Source organism: Crinia signifera, chromosome 5, assembly GCF_055691185.1.
Source record: "Crinia signifera chromosome 5, ASM5569118v1, whole genome shotgun sequence".
NCBI classification, from domain to species: domain Eukaryota; kingdom Metazoa; phylum Chordata; class Amphibia; order Anura; family Myobatrachidae; genus Crinia; species Crinia signifera.
In genome coordinates this window covers 191896239-191917102 of record NC_139221.1, presented here as the reverse complement: position 1 = coordinate 191917102, position 20864 = coordinate 191896239, and the positions used below count along the sequence as shown (strand labels likewise).

Genomic DNA, 20864 nt, shown 5'->3' with positions numbered 1-20864 from the left:
TATTCAATGTTTTTATTCTCCATGTGCAGCGAATCCTGTTTAGGATTCGCTGCACATTCACAGGGTTCAGGAGGGCTGCAGCATTCGCTGCCAGCCCTCTCTGTCACCCTATTCAATTTGCGGGGGAGGGCTCCCGGGGCACAGGCAGCAGAGGCTGCCCCCCGGGAATGCTGGCACAGGACAGGGGTAGGGAGCCGCTTCTCTGGTCCCACGCGTAACAAGCCGGGACCAGAGTGAAGTGAATATATGAATATCTAATGAGCGGCTCCCGGCCCCCAGCTATTTTTTTAAAATAATATAAAAATTGAATATATATGTGCTTCAAGCACATGAATAAAAATAGCATGCCCCTTCACAGAAAAAAAAATCAGATTTTTTTACACCAAAAAAAAACAAAACACTTTATTTTAAAAGATCACTTTCCAGTTCACCTTAAAAAGATGTCGAATTCAAAATGGTGACTCATGGCAAAAATCAGGGAGAAAGCAATTCGCCATCCTAGCATTGAATACACTCTCGGCGAATCCCAGTAATAACCCCATTGAAATACACCAGCGAATTGCAGCGAGCATGAAACGGAGAACCGGCCGGCATTCACTGTTCGCTTTCGGCGAACAGTGAACATTGAATAGAGTGAATCAGATTTTCAGTGAAAAAGATTCACTGCAAGGAGTGAAAACAGCCCAATTCTTTTTAGATTATGAAGAATAGTTTACCAAAAGAGAAGCAACAAAGAAATATAGGCAAAATTACAAAACAGTGTAAACATACTACAGACTTAAAGGGACAAGTCAAATATGTTCAGAATAATTTCCCTTTTTTAATTTAAGAAGATAATATAACTACAATATATATTGTTTAATACTGCTTTGTTGTTAAATTTCACAGTAAAGTAAGAATTTTGTACTGAAATATGAACAGTTTTTATAAATAACAACATAATCTGCTATATCAAAGCAAATAAAAATATAAACACAAAATAAAGGTAATTTTAGGAACTATGTATATGAAAACAATAAATATGTATATATGTCTTGAGGAATGCATAGAAATAGGAATTAACAATTGCAATTGCATCTACAATTTTTTTTAAATATTTGGCAATAAACAAACAATCTTATTTAATCCCTATGGTGAGCAGCAAGAGGCCTTATATAAAAAGTCCATTGGTAGGTAACACTCCAAAATAAAAACGATAAACGCACACACAAAGAAAAAGCAGTGCCTCAATTAACACAATTAATACTTTTAGAATGTAGAGCAATACATTTTTTTAAATGTCAGCATATCATATATTGATAGACATAAAGTAAATACAAACATACGTATAAATAAGAGATATTAGAAGTAATATTGTTGCAGTTTGAATTGAGAGTTGATGATATTATAACCTCAGATGTGATAAGAGCTGACAATGGTACTTGAGATGCCAGAGTTGGACTGTCAGAATTTATAAGCGAGTTTATCTTCTCCGCCTCTTTATTGCATGCATCGATCTAAACGAAAGAAAATAAATAATGTTACAGGTTGAGTATCCCGTATCCAAAATGCTCGGGACCAGGAGATTTTTGGATAACGGATTATTCCGTATTTCGGAATATTTTAATATTTCAATGATGTATTTTGAAGTATCTTGCATTTATGCTGTATAAACACATAAAATAAACACAAATATATTTTATTACCACATAAAATACACACAAAGATATTTTATTTGTTCAAAAAACAAGGTTTCAAAACGTGAAACAAAATTTGTGTACTATCTCAGATACTGAATTTGAATGCCAAGCAATCATTGTCTTGTACATATATAGTGCCAGTTACATATCATGTCCTCAGTAGTGCTGTTACAAATGTCCCCAGTGAGTTTTTAGCAAAAAAAAAGATTTTTTTTCACTTTCTGAAAAGTATGGTTTTTGGAATAATTCGGATAACGGATATTCGGATACGGGATACTCAACCTGTACTATAATACGTTTCCAGACACTCATTTTATTCAGTACACTTCCCAGACTAAATAATTTGCAATTGTGCACTTGGGCCCTCATTCATCATCAGTATAGATTATATAGACAAATGTCGAGTGGCGCGACAATCAATATAGATCCATATTGTAATACACAAAGTCCTTGTTTAAATAGTATATTCTTTATTAAAAAGTATTTTTTTCCTCTTTTCTTTCACAATAGACAGTTCTTCACTGTAGATTGCTTGATACACAGTTCTAAAAATGTGCTTTTTCACCCTTAGCTCTAGTGCAAAAAAAAGGGGTCTGGATATCACACACACACACACACACACACACACACACACACACACACACACACACACACACACACACACACACACACACACACACACACACACACTGATCAATTCATAAACTAAATCTCCACTATTTATTAGTATCAGTGGTACTTGTGAGTTATCCGGGCTGCCGATTTCTAAATCGGGTCGGATCGGGCACATCGCATCGCATCGCATGCGACCATCGGATGCGATGCGATGACCCGATTTTTCCATAGGAATCAATGTTAAAATGGACTGAGTCCATTTTAACATGGAATTCAATGGGAAAAAGGGGTCCTTTTCATACCCCTACTATCCAAGTGGGCATGGAGTTGGATATAAACCTGTGGCGAGCGTAGCGAGCCACCGAGCCCGAAGCGTGGCGAGCGTAGCGAGCCCCGCGAGGGGACACAGAATACCGGCCCCTCGCGGGGCTCGCTTCGCTCGCCACGCTTCGGGCTCGGTGGCTCGCTACGCTCGCCACAGGTTTATATCCAACTCCATGCCCACTTGGATAGTAGGGGTATGAAAAGGACCCCTTTTTCCCATTGAATTCCATGTTAAAATGGACTCAGTCTATTTTAACATTGATTCCTATGGAAAAATCGGGTCATCGCATCCGATGATCGCATGCGATGCGATGCGATGCGATATCGCATCGCATCGCATCTGATTGTATGCCTTAACTTAAGGCATACAATCAAAAAATCGGCAGCCCAGATAACTCACAAGTACCGTATCAGTTAATTTGTTGAGTGCAGAGCCCCCTAAAATTTCTATTTAAACAATGTGGTCACAAGCCATAGGGCACTCCAAAACTAGAAAAGGTGAGTGCCGATGTTTAGTGTATAGATATATATTTCATCACGGCAGATGAAAGCAGTTTTAAGAGTGCCGGGCTGAGTCTGGTTGTGTGTGTGTGTGTGTATATATATGTATATGTACCCTTGAAGAAGGTGGTAGCACCACCGAAACAGGCTGTCGGGTATCCTGCTTGGAAGTGGTGATGGGTGTCCTACAGACTATGCAGTTTCATTGATGCATTTGGACCTTGATAAGTAACCTTCCCACTTGTTACAGAAAATGTTTTGATACAGTATGTTGCCATGTGCCATATCTTTTTGACTTTTTTGCTTATAAAAGCTTTTTTCATATTTTCATAAATTGGTGTGCTGACCATTTTTTCACCTTGTGTGGGAATATACCTATATATATATAGATAGATAGCGCAGGTTTTTGCAGGTTAGGCACTCCAAAATGTTCAAGAAATAACTGAGCTGGTGCAGGGCACATAGGTACATGAACAAAAGCACTTACCCCCTCTGTGTAGAAGGTCTCTACAGCTGTAATTTTTTGCAATGATGTGTTTGGAATAAAAGCTATTTTGTTTTTTCACTTACATCGCTGAGTGCTGGCTTCAATTCCTTCTACACAGAGGGGGTAAGTGTATATATATATATATATATATATATATATATATATATATATATATATATATATATATAGAGAGAGAGAGAGAGAGAGAGAGAGAGAGAGAGAGAGAGAGAGTCAGTCCATAGGGCTGGCACTCACAGCTGATTTGTAGTTGTTTGCTGGGGTGACATCTATAGCCATAGGTTGTATTCCAAACCTTATGGTAAATACATATTCTGAATAGAGATATCACTCATCAGTCTTGATGTCAGTTGAAAAGTTTAATCAGGCAGCATGGCAGGAAGTACAGAGTATCCACGTTCCAGTCCTTTGTCAAGGGTCCCAGAGGAGGACCGAAATGTTGATACTCTGTACTTCCTGCCATGTTGCCTGATTAAACTTTTCAACTGACATCAAGACTGATGAGTGAGTGATTCGGAATATATATATATATAGATATATATATATATATATATATCTATATATATATATATTATATATATATATCCCATCTGGGTCCGACACAGCCACGTACTCTGCAATTGGGAGGGTGTCCATGGACACGGGTGTATACCAAACATAGGCACAGCACTCCATCCATTTATAATCCAATCTTGGTTTATTGTGCAAAACAGCAATGTTTCAATACGTGTAGTATTGTCATCAGGTTTAAAATAAAGTGAATATACTGTAACATACCTTATATACCATCTATGTGCAACAACAGCAGGAAAAATCCGCCGGAGACTGTGAGCCAGGTGAATAGAAAACGTCATCACCACACTCAGGTGGTGACGCTAGTACTGTATGACTGGTTGCCTGGGCAACTGTTTAAACAGCCGATCTTCACACCTTACAAAGTGTGTGGGATACTAACAGGCTGCGCTAGAAAATGCCATAGGCACTGCTAGTTGCGTTGTCCAGGCAACCAGCCACGCCTACATGTAGTTAAATCCGTATCTCATAAAACATGCAAAAATAGAAAATAGGGACAATGTATATAGGGATTGTTTAAAAACTGGAACCCCATTGGGACAGTCAGTATACATAACTCCCGAGACCCCGCCGCCTCACGCCCTGCCCCCAGGAGCAAGAGACACACACCTGCTGGCGGCGGGCGTGGACGGGTGAGTACCATGCCTGCCGCGGCGGCATGTGACAGCATGCCAATGTATGTCGAATGGACATCGGACGACCAGTTAAACAATGTGGAAATGTATCTCCTGGTATCAAGTATCGGCACATTGTGTATATACAGTGTGTATATACTGGTTACTGGTATCATAAAATCCCAACCTGGATTTAAGAAAGTCTCAGTGCTGTTAGATAAAACTCAGACAACCAGCTATCCATAATAATGAAAATATAAGAATTATCTATTTAACAGCACTGAAACTTCCTTAAATCCAGGTTGGGATTTTATGATACCAGACTGTAACTGCTTATGTATGGTTTTTAATTATATTATCATGAGTTATATATTTTCCAAAAATGTACATATACTGCTTACAATGGGCCCAATTCAGGTTGTCTCTCTAAACTGCGAATGCCCACATGTAATTATTTGTTAAATAACCAGCAAAGCAGGTGGGTGTTGGCTTGGTCTTTCACATTATATTCAACCTCCCAGGTTGGCCCTAAGACTACATTTAATCTGGTGTGTACTTTTAAAATCATTGTAATATTTTGTAACTATTTTCTAAAGCTCTGTAGTATTTCTAGGAATAAATAATACATATTCTCAGTCCTGGTTCTGTGTTCTTAAGACTCATTAGCCTCAGAAGAGAACGCTCCAGCGTGTTACCATTTGTATATTGTATTGTGCGGTCAGGTGCGAGCCAAGCCGCCCCTTGCGCAGTTTCAAACGCTAAAATCAGGTTTTGGCTGGTGGCAGTGTACCTCAAAGAAAGGACCCGAGAGTCCAAAGTGAACCGCAGTCACGGCCGGAGCTGCTCAGATTGACGTATCGGAGCAGGCGACCGGTGGGTCCGTGACATTTGACCCTGAAGTCTTAGAAGAGGCCGGGGATGGTCGCATGCATGTGGAGCTCCGTCCCCATCCACGGATCTTCCACCATCCCCGGCCTCAGGAGCAGCGTGCGGCGGAGGGGACGGAGACAGAGGAGGCGGGCAGGCAGTGGTGGACGGTGGAAGAGGAGGAAGCGTGCACCGCGATCCTCCGAGGACGATGCGGCCGGAGCGGGGAGAAGGCTGACCCACGCGCCCGCCGCAGCTCACCCGCACGGGGCGGGTGTGCAATCAGCCCAGGCACCCGCCGCAGCTCACCCGCACGGGGCGGGTGTGCAATCAGCCCAGGCGCCACTCAACCCCTTCGCCTACCCCCCCGGGAGCCGCCAGCATCCCGACGCGGCCGCCGAGCTGACTGCGGCCTCCGGAAAATTGAGGCCTGGACCAAGTGGCGCAGCCGCTGCCTCTCCTGCCGGCTCTGACGCGGCCGGCGCACCGTGGCTGTGTAGTGAGAGGATGCCCCCGGCAATACCACCGGCCGGGGGGGAAACCCTAGGACCACCTCCACTGCCCTATGGACGCAGTGCCGGGCAAAAGAAGACCAGCAGACCCGGTGAGAAGGGACCCCCCCCCCCCACTAGCTAGGACAGGAGACAGATCAGCCAGGGGGACCCCCGGCAATTCATCCAGTGGCCGGTAGGATCCCCCCCCCCCAACAGGCCGCACCAGCCCCGGGTAAACTCTGTGGCAGCTCCGCACCCTCCCCCCACCTCCACTTCCACTGACTCTCCCCCGGCCTCACTGACTTTGCCCCCTCCCCCCACCACCACCACCACCCACGGCTCTCCCACAGGAAGATTCAAGATGGCGCCGCAAATGGCTGCCTAGGAACTGTGCAAATGTATCATGTGTTAACTGTACTGTCCCTGCTTGACTGTACTGTCCCTGCTTATATTGCTACCTACCTGGCTGCTGCAACGACCAGTGGCGCCGCTGATGGCTGCCTAGGTGCTGTGCAGCTCGGCAGGTATGTGTTCCCTGTGTGATAACTGTACTGTCCCTGCTTATATTGCTACCTACCTGGCTGCTGCAATGACCAATGGCGCCGCTGATGGCTGCCTAGGCGCTGTGCAGCTTGGCGGGTATGTGTTCCCTGTGTGATAACTGTACTGTCCCTGCTTATATTGCTACCTACCTGGCTGCTACAATGACCAGTGGCGCCGCCGATGGCAGCCTAGGCGCTGTACAGCTCGGCGGGTTCATGTCCCTTATGTGATAAATGTACTGTCCTGCTTATATTGCTACCTACCTGGCTGCTGCAACGACCAGTGGCGCCGCTGATGGCTGCCTAGGCGCTGTGCAGCTTGGCAGGCATGTGATCCCCGCAAGTGATGGCTTAATGCCCTCAATGTAATGCGTTTAATGTCTCAATGGAATGTGTAAAATGTCTCAATGGAATGCATGTAATGTGTCGTCGTCCCCCCCCCCCCATTTTATCCCTGCTTGATGCTGCACTGTAATCCACAAAAAAATTCCTAGTGTGCGCAAGCACACATGGCCAATAAAGTTGATTCTATTCTATTCTATTCTAAAGGGGAAGTGCAGGGCAATATGGAGGAATTAAGAAAAAAGTTTGCTGAACTCGCAGCTGGGCAGCAGATCCAGCAGGTTGAAGTCGAGATGAAATATGAGGGGCAGCAGAAGATAGCTTACGGTCAGCAGCAACAAACTCAAATGTTGCATGATGATTTAAAGGCACTAAAAAAAGTAAGAGCCAGAGCGGGAAAGGGTACTGAAGCTCATCCCAGCTGATCATGTAGAGGCATTCCTTTGCACGTTGGTGTGCACGGCCATACGGTTGGGATGGCCTGCAGAGGAATGGTCTTACAGCCTGGCTCCCTGTTTAAGAGGGGAGGCACAGCAAGCGTATGTGGATATGACTGTGGCTGAGGCATGCTCCTATCCTGGCTTTAAAAAGGCTATTCTTGACAGATTTGTAGTGGTGGGGCCCAGCAAAGACAAGGAATCCCATGACTGGTGGATGGAGGACTCTGAGCCTCCCAGGATTCAGCTGGCCAAACTATCCTGGCTGGCAAGGTCCTGGTTGCAGCCAGATAAAAACTCTGCAGTGAGTATTGTGGGGAAATAGTTGCACTGGACCAGGCTATGCGTGTGCTAGATCGCTTCGATCAGCAGTGGGCCCTTTAGGCTGATACCCATACATTTGTGGAGTTGGAAGTGTTGATTGAGTGGCACCTGACACTGGGAAAGCAGAATAAATCCAGGTCAGGATAGGTGCCAATACCAAAGTCCAGAACTCAGGTACTAGTGGTTAAACCAAAGGCTCCGCCTCCCTTGGTGTGCATTAAGTGCGGCGAGCCTGGTCATGTGCAGGGCGACTGCCCTAAACAGGGAGAGCTGATGTTTTGCAGTGTGGGAAAAACTGCTCGGCTATTGGTCATCATGGCAGCTGCAGGGGTATCCCAAGCAGAGTCCTTCCTGTTCCGGGTGTTGGTACAAGGACAGGCACTGGTGGATACAAGCAGTGAGCTCACCTTTGTCACTGCCAATGTGGCTCCTCCAGGAGCTGACATGGTCTTGCTTCCTGTCTGGGCGTTTTGCAAGGTCAGCCATTAAAGGTGGTAGCAGCGGTTACTTCTAGACCACCTTATTCGTTGATCCTGGGCAGTGACCTTCCATTGCTGCACATGCTTAATACCTGGCATGACAAGAACAAACCGTCACCCACTGAAGCAACTCAGGAGCCAGAGTCTATCAAAGTTTGGCATCCGAGAGAGCTGCCGCCGGTCCTGAACCACCCCAAGAGACTGTCTAAGGCCCAATAGAACCCAGTTGGTGAGAAGATATCACTGCAGGACTTTGTGAGAGATCAATGCGATGCAATGCGATGACAGCAATTTGGTGGAAAGCCTTTGAGACTGTAAAAGTGGTTAATTGATGCTTTATCATCAGAGGGTGTGCCATATTTTGTATTGAATAATGATTTGCTGTATTATGTTGCTACTTTATAAGGGAAAAGGTTAGATCAGCTCTTAGATTCCCAAAACCTGGAGCGGTTGGTATTAGAAGCTGCATATGCGCATTTGTGGGGTGGCCATATGGGGGAAGAGAAAACACTCCAATGCATTCAGTTAAGGTTCTTTTGGCCCAGCATCTATGCTTCCATTCAGAGGTATTGTCAGGAATGCCCAGAAGACAGCCCCACGGAGAGGGTATAGGGTTCCACTGGTGCCCCTCCCTATCATTTCCATGTCTTTTGAGTGGATTGCTATAGTTCTGATAGGGCCAGTGGAAAAGTCTGCTCGAGGGCACCAATGCATATTGGTGGTAGTTGATTATGCCACCAGGTACCCGGAGGCTATACCACTGTGTAATATGAAATCTGCCACCATTGCTAGAGACAAATTGAAAAGTGCTGTTGAAAGTTTGTGCTAAAGCAGCCTATTATAGTCTTTGTGATTTGATGGGGTTTTCACCAATAACCCACAATACAGAAAAATAGCAAAATTGAATAGCAAAAACAACCAAGGCGCTACAGAAACAAAAAGTGCATCCTAAATTTAAATAAAGTGCACAAACAATTTATATGACCAAGTACTTTCCTCCTATTTGTCCAAAGGAAAGAGTCCTTGATTTCCAGGTAAGTTATTTTCTCTCGATGTGAATGATCAAAAGGTCCCAAGTTATTGGTCCGAAGTGATGCAAGAGATGTGAAAATACAAAAAACAACAATGCGTAATAAAGTATTTTTAAATTAAATTAATTTATCAGTGATCTTGTATCTTTCTTTAGTTTGTGCGTGATCAAAGTCCCTTATGACAAAAAATGCTTCAATATTGACGCATTTTTGGCATAAAGGTTGTTAAGAACATTATCAGACAGAGAGATACTGCTAAGCGTTTAGCTAAAGAAGAGATGAGATATATCTACAGCTTGAAAACTTTGATGCCAGAAGGGCTCAATAAAGATTTTGAGCTGAAATGGTTCATATAAAGCTTCTGTAATACCCATTTCACAAATATCCCGGGTTTTTTGCACATGAACACGCATCAACCCGGGATTTAGCTCAGTGTGAAAAGGTCTTGAAAGAATATCCTGGGATGAACATCCCGGGATTTCTACCCTGACCTGGGTAGATTCTGGAATCGACCCGGGATGCGGTCAGTGTGAATGGTTCCGTACCCGGGATTGGGTACACAGGACTTAAAAAAAACTGCTGATTAGAGCTTTCTTGGGCTCACAAATGCCAATGTCATCTTTCAGAGCCCTGGAGTCCATTTCTAATGACATGCAGGGATTTCCTGGGATCAGTGTGAATGGAGCTGTCCCAGGTCGATCCCAGGTCTGAGTGCAGTGGGAAAGGGTACATTCCCGGGTAGAGTCCCGGGAAGCATCCGGGAACACATTACCGGGTATGACCCAGCTCTGTGAGTGTGAAAGGGGTATTAAACACTGTTTCTAGATCCTGTTTAATACTGTTCTCCAATACACTTGTTCTATGTTAACTATGATTTTTTTTTACTTTATTGTAGAGAATTGAAGATACATAAATGGATGCACGAACACCTTCTCCTTTTTTGTTAGAATCTGTATATGTACTTATGAAATGTGTATGGGAAGTTTTATGCATGCATGCCTGTGTGTCCGGCGGCGGACCCTCATTACATCTGGTCTCAGATGGTGGGTGCCTACCGTGGGAGCATTACAGGGCACGCATGTATGGACTTTAAAATATATATAATATGTACAATGAAAAACCTGTATCGTATGATATAATTCTTCTAATAGATACTCTAATATAAAGTATGTTGTGCCAAATTACTATGGGAACCGAATGCGTGGGTCACAAGGCAGTTTTTATCCTATCAAAACGAGTAAATGCGTTCCAACAGCGGAGATAACGGATGGCCCAATATGCGGCCTGACAGCATCAATAGCGGAAGTACTATTGATTCACCGGAAAGAGAATGGGTGGATGAAGGGATGGAGTAAATCTCCCACCAATTCAACACACACATTTAGAAACAAATGTGCAGTGATACACAAGATGCGTTCCCTTTGAGCGCCATCTTGCCTGAACATACTTCATGATCTTGCCATTCAGTCAATCAGGAGAATAACTCCTATGACTGACGGCGAAAACATACAATCACATTTTTAGTTTTAAATTAGATCAATGGATTTTACTTTAAATTCTAATTTAAATGTGACCCAGGCATTCTGTATAAATATAAATAACATATTAGTGAAAAATGATTTTAAATGAAATTTTTTTTCTATGATATAATGAAAAACGTGTATGAGGTCATTTCTGGCCCTAAATGATTGGCCGCTCATCATTTAAATACCAGAGCATTTGATAAGTCCCACATGTCTTGAAAAAGGCTCTCAATAGAGCCGAAATGCGTTGATACATTTAGGGACTCTGCTGCCCCTTGGATCCCACTCACCACGGAGGTAACGTTGAACACTTCTTTCACTGTGTCTGAACTTTTACATCTCAGGTGATTGTTTTATCATGTCCCATGTTGCCTTCTGGTTTTTGGGTTCCAGGTCTGCATTTTTTTAAGTGTCTTTTTTAAAGAAACTATTTTGTATGTTTTTGTAACAAATTGTTATTTAAGTCTAACTATAGACTGGATGTAAAATAAAACCTTTTTGGACACCCATATTTTTCTTCTTTTGGGGTAACCTCACCATTTGAGTGTTAGAAGATTCAAGCCTGTTATAAGACAGAATAAACCTTGATGCGAGTGTATCCAGTTATATACATCATGAGTAAGGGTACGCCTATTATTGGGCACTGAAGATAAAAATATACCGTTATAGGTTTTCTCTTTTCCCTTTGGATGTGAGTGGGGGTATGCCAGCTAATGAATTTGAAGTCACTTACCTTCATAGACTTATAATGTTCTACACCTTGATAAAGAAACCTTTATACAATTGAAACAGCTTGTTTAATAGTGAGTGGGGTATGCCCACTTATTCGTGGTTCTTGAATAAAAAAAGACTCTAAAAGAAACCTTTATATGTTTTATCACCATACTACCTATGTGAGTGAGGGTACGCATCTCTACCGTACACCTTTGATGATAACCATATTTTAAAAGAAACCCTTTAACACATCATAATCATGTTTTTAGCGTGAGTCGGGTACGCCATAGATCATGCACAAACTAAAGAAAGAAACAAGATCACTGATAAATGAACTTAATTTAAAAATACTTTATTACACATTGTTGTTTTTTGTATTTTCACATCTCTTGCATCACTCCGGACCAATCACTTGGGACCTTTTAATCATTCAAATCGAGGGAAAAATCTTACCTGGAAATCAAAGACTCTTTCCTTTGGACAAATAGGAGTAAAGTACTTGGCCATATAAATTTTTTGTGAACTTTCAATTTAGTACACACTTAACAAAGTAGCGCCTTGTAGCGCCTTGTAGCGCCTTGTTATTCAATTTAGCTTTTTTTTCCACCATTGCTAGAGAGTTACTAACCATGTATACACACTTAGAAATACTGAAAAAGGTCTTGAAGGACCAAGTTACACCTTTTGTTTCTAAACTGAAGGATTTATGCCGGTTGCTAAAAGTAGACAGGATTACCACCTCAGTGTGCCACCCACAAACAGATGGCCTGGTAGAAAGGTTTAATCAAGCCTTTAAGCAAATGATAAAGAGGGCAGTGTCACAAGAAAAACAAGATTGGGATCTGCCCTTACCTTACTTGATGTTTGCGGTCAGAGAGGTACCTCAATCCTCTACAGGGTTTAGTCCCTGTCACAGGCTTGTCTGGTTGTGTTGCTGGTAATGACCTTGGTGAGCCAGTGGAGGGTGCAGGGAACCAGAAACTAGGTGGTTTCAGGCATTTAGAACTCATGTACTAGGATGCAGTGGTGATATCATGTGGGAGGCACAGAGAATTGGCCAGACCCAAGGCCGAGGCTTGGAGTCTAAGCCATCAGTGGCTTTCACCAGTGACCCCCGCAAGGGAATATGGACTTCGCTGTGACTGGTGGCCAGGTCGTGGCACTCTGCTCGGGTTCTTCTGTGACAGACAAGAGTGATTCTCAGGAGGATGCAGAGTGAAGATGATAATGGGATACTTTAACCATCAATAGTAGATTGCTGAATGCTGTATTGCAACACTGTGGACACTGGGAAACACAGGGGCATGACTGAAGCAGGGAGCCAATGATGGAGCAGTACTGGGTACCAATGTTGCGGCCCGGGAGCCGGTCGATGGTATTCGATATGGTTACCGCACCAGTTAGCGCACCAGTCTCTAATCTGTGGTGCAGAATACACCAATGTGCCGGTAAGTGGTGCACATGAGTAGCACTAGAAACTGGGGTTCCTGACAGTACCCCATTTAAGGGTAGGCACCAAACACCCACTAGGCTTGGTGGGATTATCTCTGTGGAAGGCTGCAATAAATCAAGGAGTATGAACATCAGCAGAATTGATCTAGCATCTTTTTTCTGGGCCATAGCCCTTCCAATCGATAAGATATTGTATGTGCCGTATCTCTTGTGAGAATCAACAATTCTATCAACCTCAAACTCAACCCCTCAGTGGGTATAGATTCTGGGGCGCTCAGGAGAAGATTTTTGGAAGCCGTTGAGAACAAGAGGCCGCAATAAGGATACAAAGTATGGAATGAAATGGGATTTTTCAAGTAAGCTGGTAACTTTAACTTGTAAGCCACGCCGCCGATTGTCCCTAATAAAGATACCTTGATACATCTGTTAATACCTATCTTTATGTAAGTTAGGTATGTCTGAATATGATTTTTTTTTTAAAGAAATCCAGATGCATTTTTACTCACTTGCTTTCTAGAATACCATATCTGCACATTGAATGAGAATTTATAAAATCTTCAAAACTTAATCCATTCATCATTTTTTTTCATACATCCACCCTCTGGGGAGAATGAAAGATTCTTGGAAGGAATTCTCCAACTCATCATTAAATCACAGGTATTTTTTGATAAGAAAAGGAGCGCAATTGTCATAAAAATCAATCATTTTATTAATACAGTAATAAAATATAAAAAAACTATAAATTTCTTAATAGAAATAGAAGGTGATCACAATGACATCTGTGGAACACTTATTCAAATTCACACATTATTAATTCCAACAGTATATTCCAACATAAATTGCAATACTATCAATATGCACATATATGGGGATTGGAATTTCCGATTGCGTATGGGTAGGCTCAAATTTAGAAAAGCATGGATATACAGAGTCCCAGTATAATAATAAGTAGCCAGCAGTACCAGGTGGTTGATGTTATTATCAGTACTTCAAAACAAATGGGAGTTGATGTTGATGTCAACACTCCATGTCGACAGAAATTTTATCCAGGTTAATGTCACAGCACTATGGCCAAATAATTGCTGGAGTAGTATATGTGCTCACCAATTGTTGAAACCCTCTATCTCTGGAGGGAATTTTCCAATCTCCAGGGGTTATAAGGGACCACACTGCAGCAGTTTTTCAGGTTCTTACCCCGCTGTCGAGCTCCAGGACCTGAGGCGTCCACACACCTTGTAAGTGTAACGTGCGTGGGTGTATACAGCGACTGGTGGTGGGCTGAGCCCTCAGCCGGGACCGCTGTTTAGAACGGCCACGGCAAAGCCCTACACTAACTCTGTTGGCCGTCCCGGGCAAGTGACAGCAGGCTGCAAGGTGCTAGGCTTCTCCTTTAGTCGCCGCGTTCGAGGGAGCAGGTTAAGCCCGCTCCAACCCCGATGCAACCAGGTTTTATGTTGGGACAAGCCCACGGCGACTGTCAGGGACCGGACCAAAAGGAGAATCTAACTACTAGGCCCTAACTGAATAGAACACCCTGTCTAACGGCACCAGGCCAAGGACGGGGAGGGTGACAGAGTCACAGGCACAATGTGTTAGGCGCCGTGGGAGCGCTTCTGGAAGGACAGAGCGGCATGTACGCTTAGCCGCCTGTCCTTCCGGCTCTGACGTCCGGTTGCTTAGCAACTAGGGACGCCGGAGGACGCAGCGTCGGAGCGTGACGCCCGTCCTCCCTCCTCACGTCTCTCAGCGCCTGAGACGCGGCAGCGCCGTTGCTTAGCAACGGCAGACGCTGCTAGGCAGAGAGGAAAAGCCGCGAAATTCAACAGGCCGCAGGTGTCGGAAAGGACTCGTTATGACAGGCGGGACTCAGGCCTCCATTCTCATTGGCTCCTAGCCTTCTTATCTAGGAAGCCAGCCCTGCAGTCCTCGCCGGTGATAGCTCCTGTTTGGACCTATCTGTCTGCTGCTCTCCGGTCCGTTTCCCTGCTGTTCCCAGCGGCTCCTTCGTGGTCTCCTCTTCCATTGGTTCCTCCTGTGTCGTGAGTTGCCCCTTTGGGGTAGTTTCATTCACACCTTCTTTATTGTCATTACCTTATTCATTACCTGTGTTCTCTGTCTGCCGCATTGGCAGGTCATTTATGTTGGGAAGGTCCATTGCTTCCCACTCATTCTCTCCCCCTGTCTCCCAGTTTTTCTGGGGTTTTCCAGTCCCTCCTGCTCTTTGTATACTTTGGTATTGTGTCTTATATTTTGTATGGTTCCCTGGGCGACGGTTGTCGCGGGTTGTGGCGCTTAGTTGCGTTAGCCAGGGCCCGGCAAGTCGCCGTTTGTTAATTTCAGTTAGGCCCCTCAGTCAGCTTTCCTCTTGACCGTACCCTAGGGGGGTCCCCGGCTCCTTGTCCTCTCATAACACCTGGCTGCACCGGAGCTTGGGTGGGCTTAACCTACCCATTCAAACGTGGCAGCTACAGGCGAAGCCTAGTAACACCTGCAGGAGTCGGTCACCCAGCCTGGGGGGTACAACAGAGGTAGTATAGGGTTTGGCCGTGGCTGTCCTAAACAGCAGTCCCGGCGGTGGGGTCACACCCGAAACCTAACATTATCACCGGCCATACAAAAAAAAAAAAAAAGATTTTTTTTTTTTCTCCCCTCTCTCCCTTCCCCTTTCTTATTCTCCCGTTTTTCTGGACAGATAGCATTTTGGGTGTGTATATCTTTGTTGTCTCTGGTGTGGATCTGTTATTAAGATGAATCCCACTCCTGAGGGTCAGGCTCAGGCATTTGCCAGTCAATTACAAGGTTTAACGCAGATGGTTCAAAATTTATCTCTTAGGATGAAAACCCAGGAGGAGGGTGTACGAGGAAATCCGCCGGTTCTGGTAGAACCCAAAATTAATCTTCCAGACCGGTTTTCGGGTAACCGGAAGGATTTCTTTAATTTTAGAGAAAGTTGTAAGCTTTATTTCAAGCTGCGACCCCGGTCATCCGGCTCTGAATTACAGCAAGTTGGTTTAATTATGTCTTTGCTTCAGGGGGATCCCCAGACTTGGGCTTTTGGGTTAAAATCCGATAATCCCGCCTTAGCGTCGGTGGATGCTTTCTTTAAATCATTAGGACTTCTATATGATGACCCTGATAGAGAGGCGTCTGCCGAGAGTCATCTGCGCTCTCTCAGGCAGGGCCGGAACCCTGCAGAAGCATATTGCACAGAATTCCGACGGTGGTCAAATGACTGTGGCTGGAATGACCCGGCATTACGTAGCCAATTCAGGCTAGGGCTTTCTGAAGCCATTAAAGATAGCCTTATCCAGTATCCCGTCCCGGGATCCCTTGATAAACTCATGGAGTTATCGATTAAAATTGATCGGCGTCTTAGGGAACGCAGGTCTGAGAGAGGACCTAGTTTGAGGCCTACTTCCCTCGGCTTTGTACCCTCAGAGGACGAAGAAGAACCAATGCAAATTGGTGCTTACCGCATCACCTCAGATGAAAGAGCTCGCCGGATGAATGCCGGTTTATGCATTTATTGCGGGAGCAAAGGGCATTTCCTCCGTGCTTGTCCCAACAAGTCGGGAAACGCCAAAACCAAGTGAATGTAGAGGGGATTCACTTTGGTTCTCTTCTTATTTCCCCTCACAATGCATTATTAGTCCCTACTGAGATTCAGGGTATAGAGGTGAAGATGTCAGTTACTGCATTTATTGATAGCGGGGCAGCTGGGAATTTTCTAGATATTCAGCTGGCTGAAAGACTGGCCATCCCCCTGCTCCCTCTGAAAAAACCTGTAATAATGCGAGGCCTGGACGGCAGCCCGTTGGTCAACGGAGTGGTCCGCCATCAGACCCCGCCAGTTTCCCTACGTGTGGGCATTTTTCATACAGAAAAAATTTCTTTCTTTCTTATCTCATGCGCCACTGTGCCGATCGTTCTGGGTCACCCCTGGCTCCGGGTTCATAACCCACAGATTGACTGGCAGGCAGGGGAAATAACTCATTGGAGTAGTCATTGCTCCAGTCATTGCCTAGGGCAGCCTATACTCGGGGCAATGGTTTCCGTGGAGGGGATTCCAGCGGCCTACGCTGACTTCCAGGATGTCTTTTCTAAAGGCGAAGCTGAGGTCTTACCCCCTCATCGCACATACGATTGCGCCATTGAGCTAATTCCCAAGGCACAATTTCCCAAAGCCAGACTTTATTCCTTGTCTGGACCTGAGACGCAGTCCATGAATACCTATATTCAAGAAAATTTGGCTAAAGGCTTTATTCGGCCCTCAAAGTCTCCCTTAAGTGCAGGGTTCTTTTTTGTTTCCAAAAAGGATGGCTCCTTAAGACCCTGTATAGATTACAGGGCACTCAACAAGATAACGGTAAAAAACACGTATCCATTACCATTAATATCTGTGTTGTTTGACCAGCTTCGCACCGCTAAGATCTTTTCTAAGATCGACCTGCGCGGTGCCTACAACCTTGTCCGCATAAAAGCGGGAGACGAATGGAAGACTGCCTTTAGTACCCAAACAGGGCACTACGAATATCTCGTAATGCCATTCGGTTTGTCCAACGCACCAGCGGTCTTCCAAGATTTCATCAATGACATCCTTAGAGATTTCTTGGGAGTCTTCGCTGTGGTCTATTTAGACGACATTTTGATCTACTCCAGCTCGTTGGAAGAACATCGCCATCAGGTCAGGTTAATTCTTCAAAGGCTTAGAGAACATCGTCTCTTTGCTAAGCCTGAGAAGTGCGAATTCGAAGTTACTAAGGTATCCTTTTTAGGATACGTGATTTCCTCGGAAGGCTTTTATATGGAACCCAAAAAACTGCAAGCAGTTTTAGATTGGGTCAAGCCCACGACCCTTAAAGCTGTCCAAAGATTTTTAGGGTTTGCAAATTACTATAGGCGGTTTATCCGCTCTTTTTCTGATGTGGTAGCTCCCATCGTGGCGCTCACAAAAAAGGAAGCAGATCCATCCCAGTGGCCTCCCCAGGCAGAAGAGGCATTCCGGGCCTTAAAACAAGCTTTTGTGTCCGCTCCCATTTTAAGACATCCCGATCCCCAACTACCGTTTGTCGTTGAAGTCGACGCTTCTGAGGTAGGGGCAGGGGCAGTCCTGTCTCAACAGGATCCTGAGTCCTTATTTTTTTTTCCTTGCGCCTACATGTCTCGAAAATTCTCTACTGCAGAGATGAACTATGACGTCGGGAACCGGGAATTGTTGGCCATAAAATGGGCATTCGAAGAATGGAGGCATTGGTTGGAAGGGGCCAACCATCAGATTCTGGTTATCACAGACCACAAAAATTTACAATACCTGGAATCAGCAAAGCGTCTGAATGCCCGACAAGCCCGGTGGGCATTATTCTTTACACGTTTTAACTTTATTATCTCTTACCGTCCCGGGTCTAAAAATGTAAGAGCAGACGCATTGTCTCGGAGTTTCTTACCCAAACAAGGGTTGCGGGAATCTCCTCGGCCCATTCTTCCGGCATCAATTATCCATTTTGGCATTACTCAGACCCTCAAGGATCTACTTCTGCAGGTCCAGGGTCAGGCACCTAGACAGATGCCTCTCGGCCATTTATTTGTGCCGCAGTCCTTGAGAAAACGGGTCTTAGAGGAGTTCCATGACAGCCAGATTGCAGGGCATTTCGGCATCAAGAAGACACTTGATCTTCTCTCCCGATGCGTCTGGTGGCCGAGCATGGTTCCAGATACCAAGGAGTACATCCAGTCTTGTCCCGATTGTGCTAGACACAAGATTCCCAGAGTGTCGCCCACAGGACAACTTATCCCCTTGGCAATTCCCTCCAGACCATGGTCACATATTGCCATGGATTTTGTGGTCGACCTACCCCTATCATCAGGTTTTCGAGTAGTATGGGTGATTATTGACAGGTTCAGTAAGATGGCCCACTTTGTTCCTTTGCCCCAGTTGCCATCAGCCAATAAGTTGGCCAAATTGTTTGTAGCTCATGTTTTCAAACTTCATGGTCTTCCAACTGATATAGTTTCTGATCGAGGTCCGCAGTTTATTGCCCGGTTTTGGAAACTTTTTTGCAATGCATTAAAGATCAAGTTGAGTTTAACTTCCGCTTATCATCCCCAATCCAATGGGCAGACGGAACGCCTTAATCAATCCTTGAAGCAATATCTGCGCCTTTTTGTGTCCAAAGCTCAGAATGACTGGTCGGAGTTCCTCCCCGTTGCCGAGTTCGCATATAACAACTCCTATCACTCGGCTACCCGGACTTCACCTTTTGTAGCCAATTATGGCTTTCACCCTAAAGCCACTGCTCTGGCTCCAGAGGGATCAGTAGTTCGCTCTTCCACTACTGCCCGTTTAAAGGTCATTTGGAAGGAGGTACACGACGCTCTTAAGAGGGCTGCTCTTCAGGAAAAAGTTTTTTCTGACCGGTCAAGACGACCATGCAACTTTAAAGTAGGCGATAAAGTCTGGTTGTCTACTCGGAACATCAGATTGCGACAAGGAACTTCTAAATTTGGTCCAAAATTTATTGGTCCATTTGCCATTGTTAAGAGAGTTAATCCTGTAGCCTTTCGGTTACAAATTCCTAGGGCTTTAAAGATAGCCAATACTTTTCATGCCTCTCTGCTCAAACCCGTTTTCACGTCTAGGAAATTTCCTCGAAAGGCAGACCTGGGTAAACCACCTGTTAATGTCCATGGACAGTCAGAATTTCTTGTAGAAAAGATCTTGGATTGCAAGGTCTCTCGAGGTTCTTTATGTTTCCTTGTCCATTGGAAAGGATATGGCCCGGAAGAGAGGTCATGGGTTCCCGATAGGGATCTGCACGCCCTACGCCTCAAAGCAAGTTTCTTTCGGGATTTCCCTCAGAAAACAAGGCTTCGGGGTTCTTTAACCCCTCCTCAAGGGGGGGGTACTGTTAGGCGCCGTGGGAGCGCTTCTGGAAGGACAGAGCGGCATGTACGCTTAGCCGCCTGTCCTTCCGGCTCTGACGTCCGGTTGCTTAGCAACCAGGGACGCCAGAGGACGCAGCGTCGGAGCGTGACACCCGTCCTCCCTCCTCACGTCTCTCAGCGCCTGAGACGCGGCAGCGCCGTTGCTTAGCAACGGCAGACGCTGCTAGGCAGAGAGGAAAAGCCGCGAAATTCAACAGGCCGCAGGTGTCGGAAAGGACTCGTTATGACAGGCGGGACTCAGGCCTCCATTCTCATTGGCTCCTAGCCTTCTTATCTAGGAAGCCAGCCCTGCAGTCCTCGCCGGTGATAGCTCCTGTTTGGACCTATCTGTCTGCTGCTCTCCGGTCCGTTTCCCTGCTGTTCCCAGCGGCTCCTTCGTGGTCTCCTCTTCCATTGGTTCCTCCTGTGTCGTGAGTTGCCCCTTTGGGGTAGTTTCATTCACACCTTCTTTATTGTCATTACCTTATTCATTACCTGTGTTCTCTGTCTGCCGCATTGGCAGGTCATTTATGTTGGGAAGGTCCATTGCTTCCCACTCATTCTCTCCCCCTGTCTCCCAGTTTTTCTGGGGTTTTCCAGTCCCTCCTACTCTTTGTATACTTTGGTATTGTGTCTTATATTTTGTATGGTTCCCTGGGCGACGGTTGTCGCGGGTTGTGGCGACCAGGTCGCGGGCGCTTAGTTGCGTTAGCCAGGGCCCGGCAAGTCGCCGTTTGTTAATTTCAGTTAGGCCCCTCAGTCAGCTTTCCTCTTGACCGTACCCTAGGGGGGTCCCCGGCTCCTTGTCCTCTCATAACACCTGGCTGCACCGGAGCTTGGGTGGGCTTAACCTACCCATTCAAACGTGGCGGCTACAGGCGAAGCCTAGTAACACCTGCAGGAGTCGGTCACCCAGCCTGGGGGGTA

General features: G+C 45.3%; 1 protein-coding gene across 1 annotated transcript in view; it reads right to left on the bottom strand.

Moving 5' to 3' along the window:
- Nucleotides 1-800: 800 nt before the first annotated feature.
- The window catches only part of RECK (reversion inducing cysteine rich protein with kazal motifs), a 531495-nt gene continuing 511431 nt past the window's right edge, over nt 801-20864 (bottom strand). Inside the window, exon 21 of the mRNA XM_083188354.1 lies at nt 801-1496. Coding sequence (XP_083044480.1) covers nt 1281-1496 — 216 coding nt within the window. The 3' untranslated portion in view covers nt 801-1280. The remainder of the gene's footprint in view (nt 1497-20864) is intronic.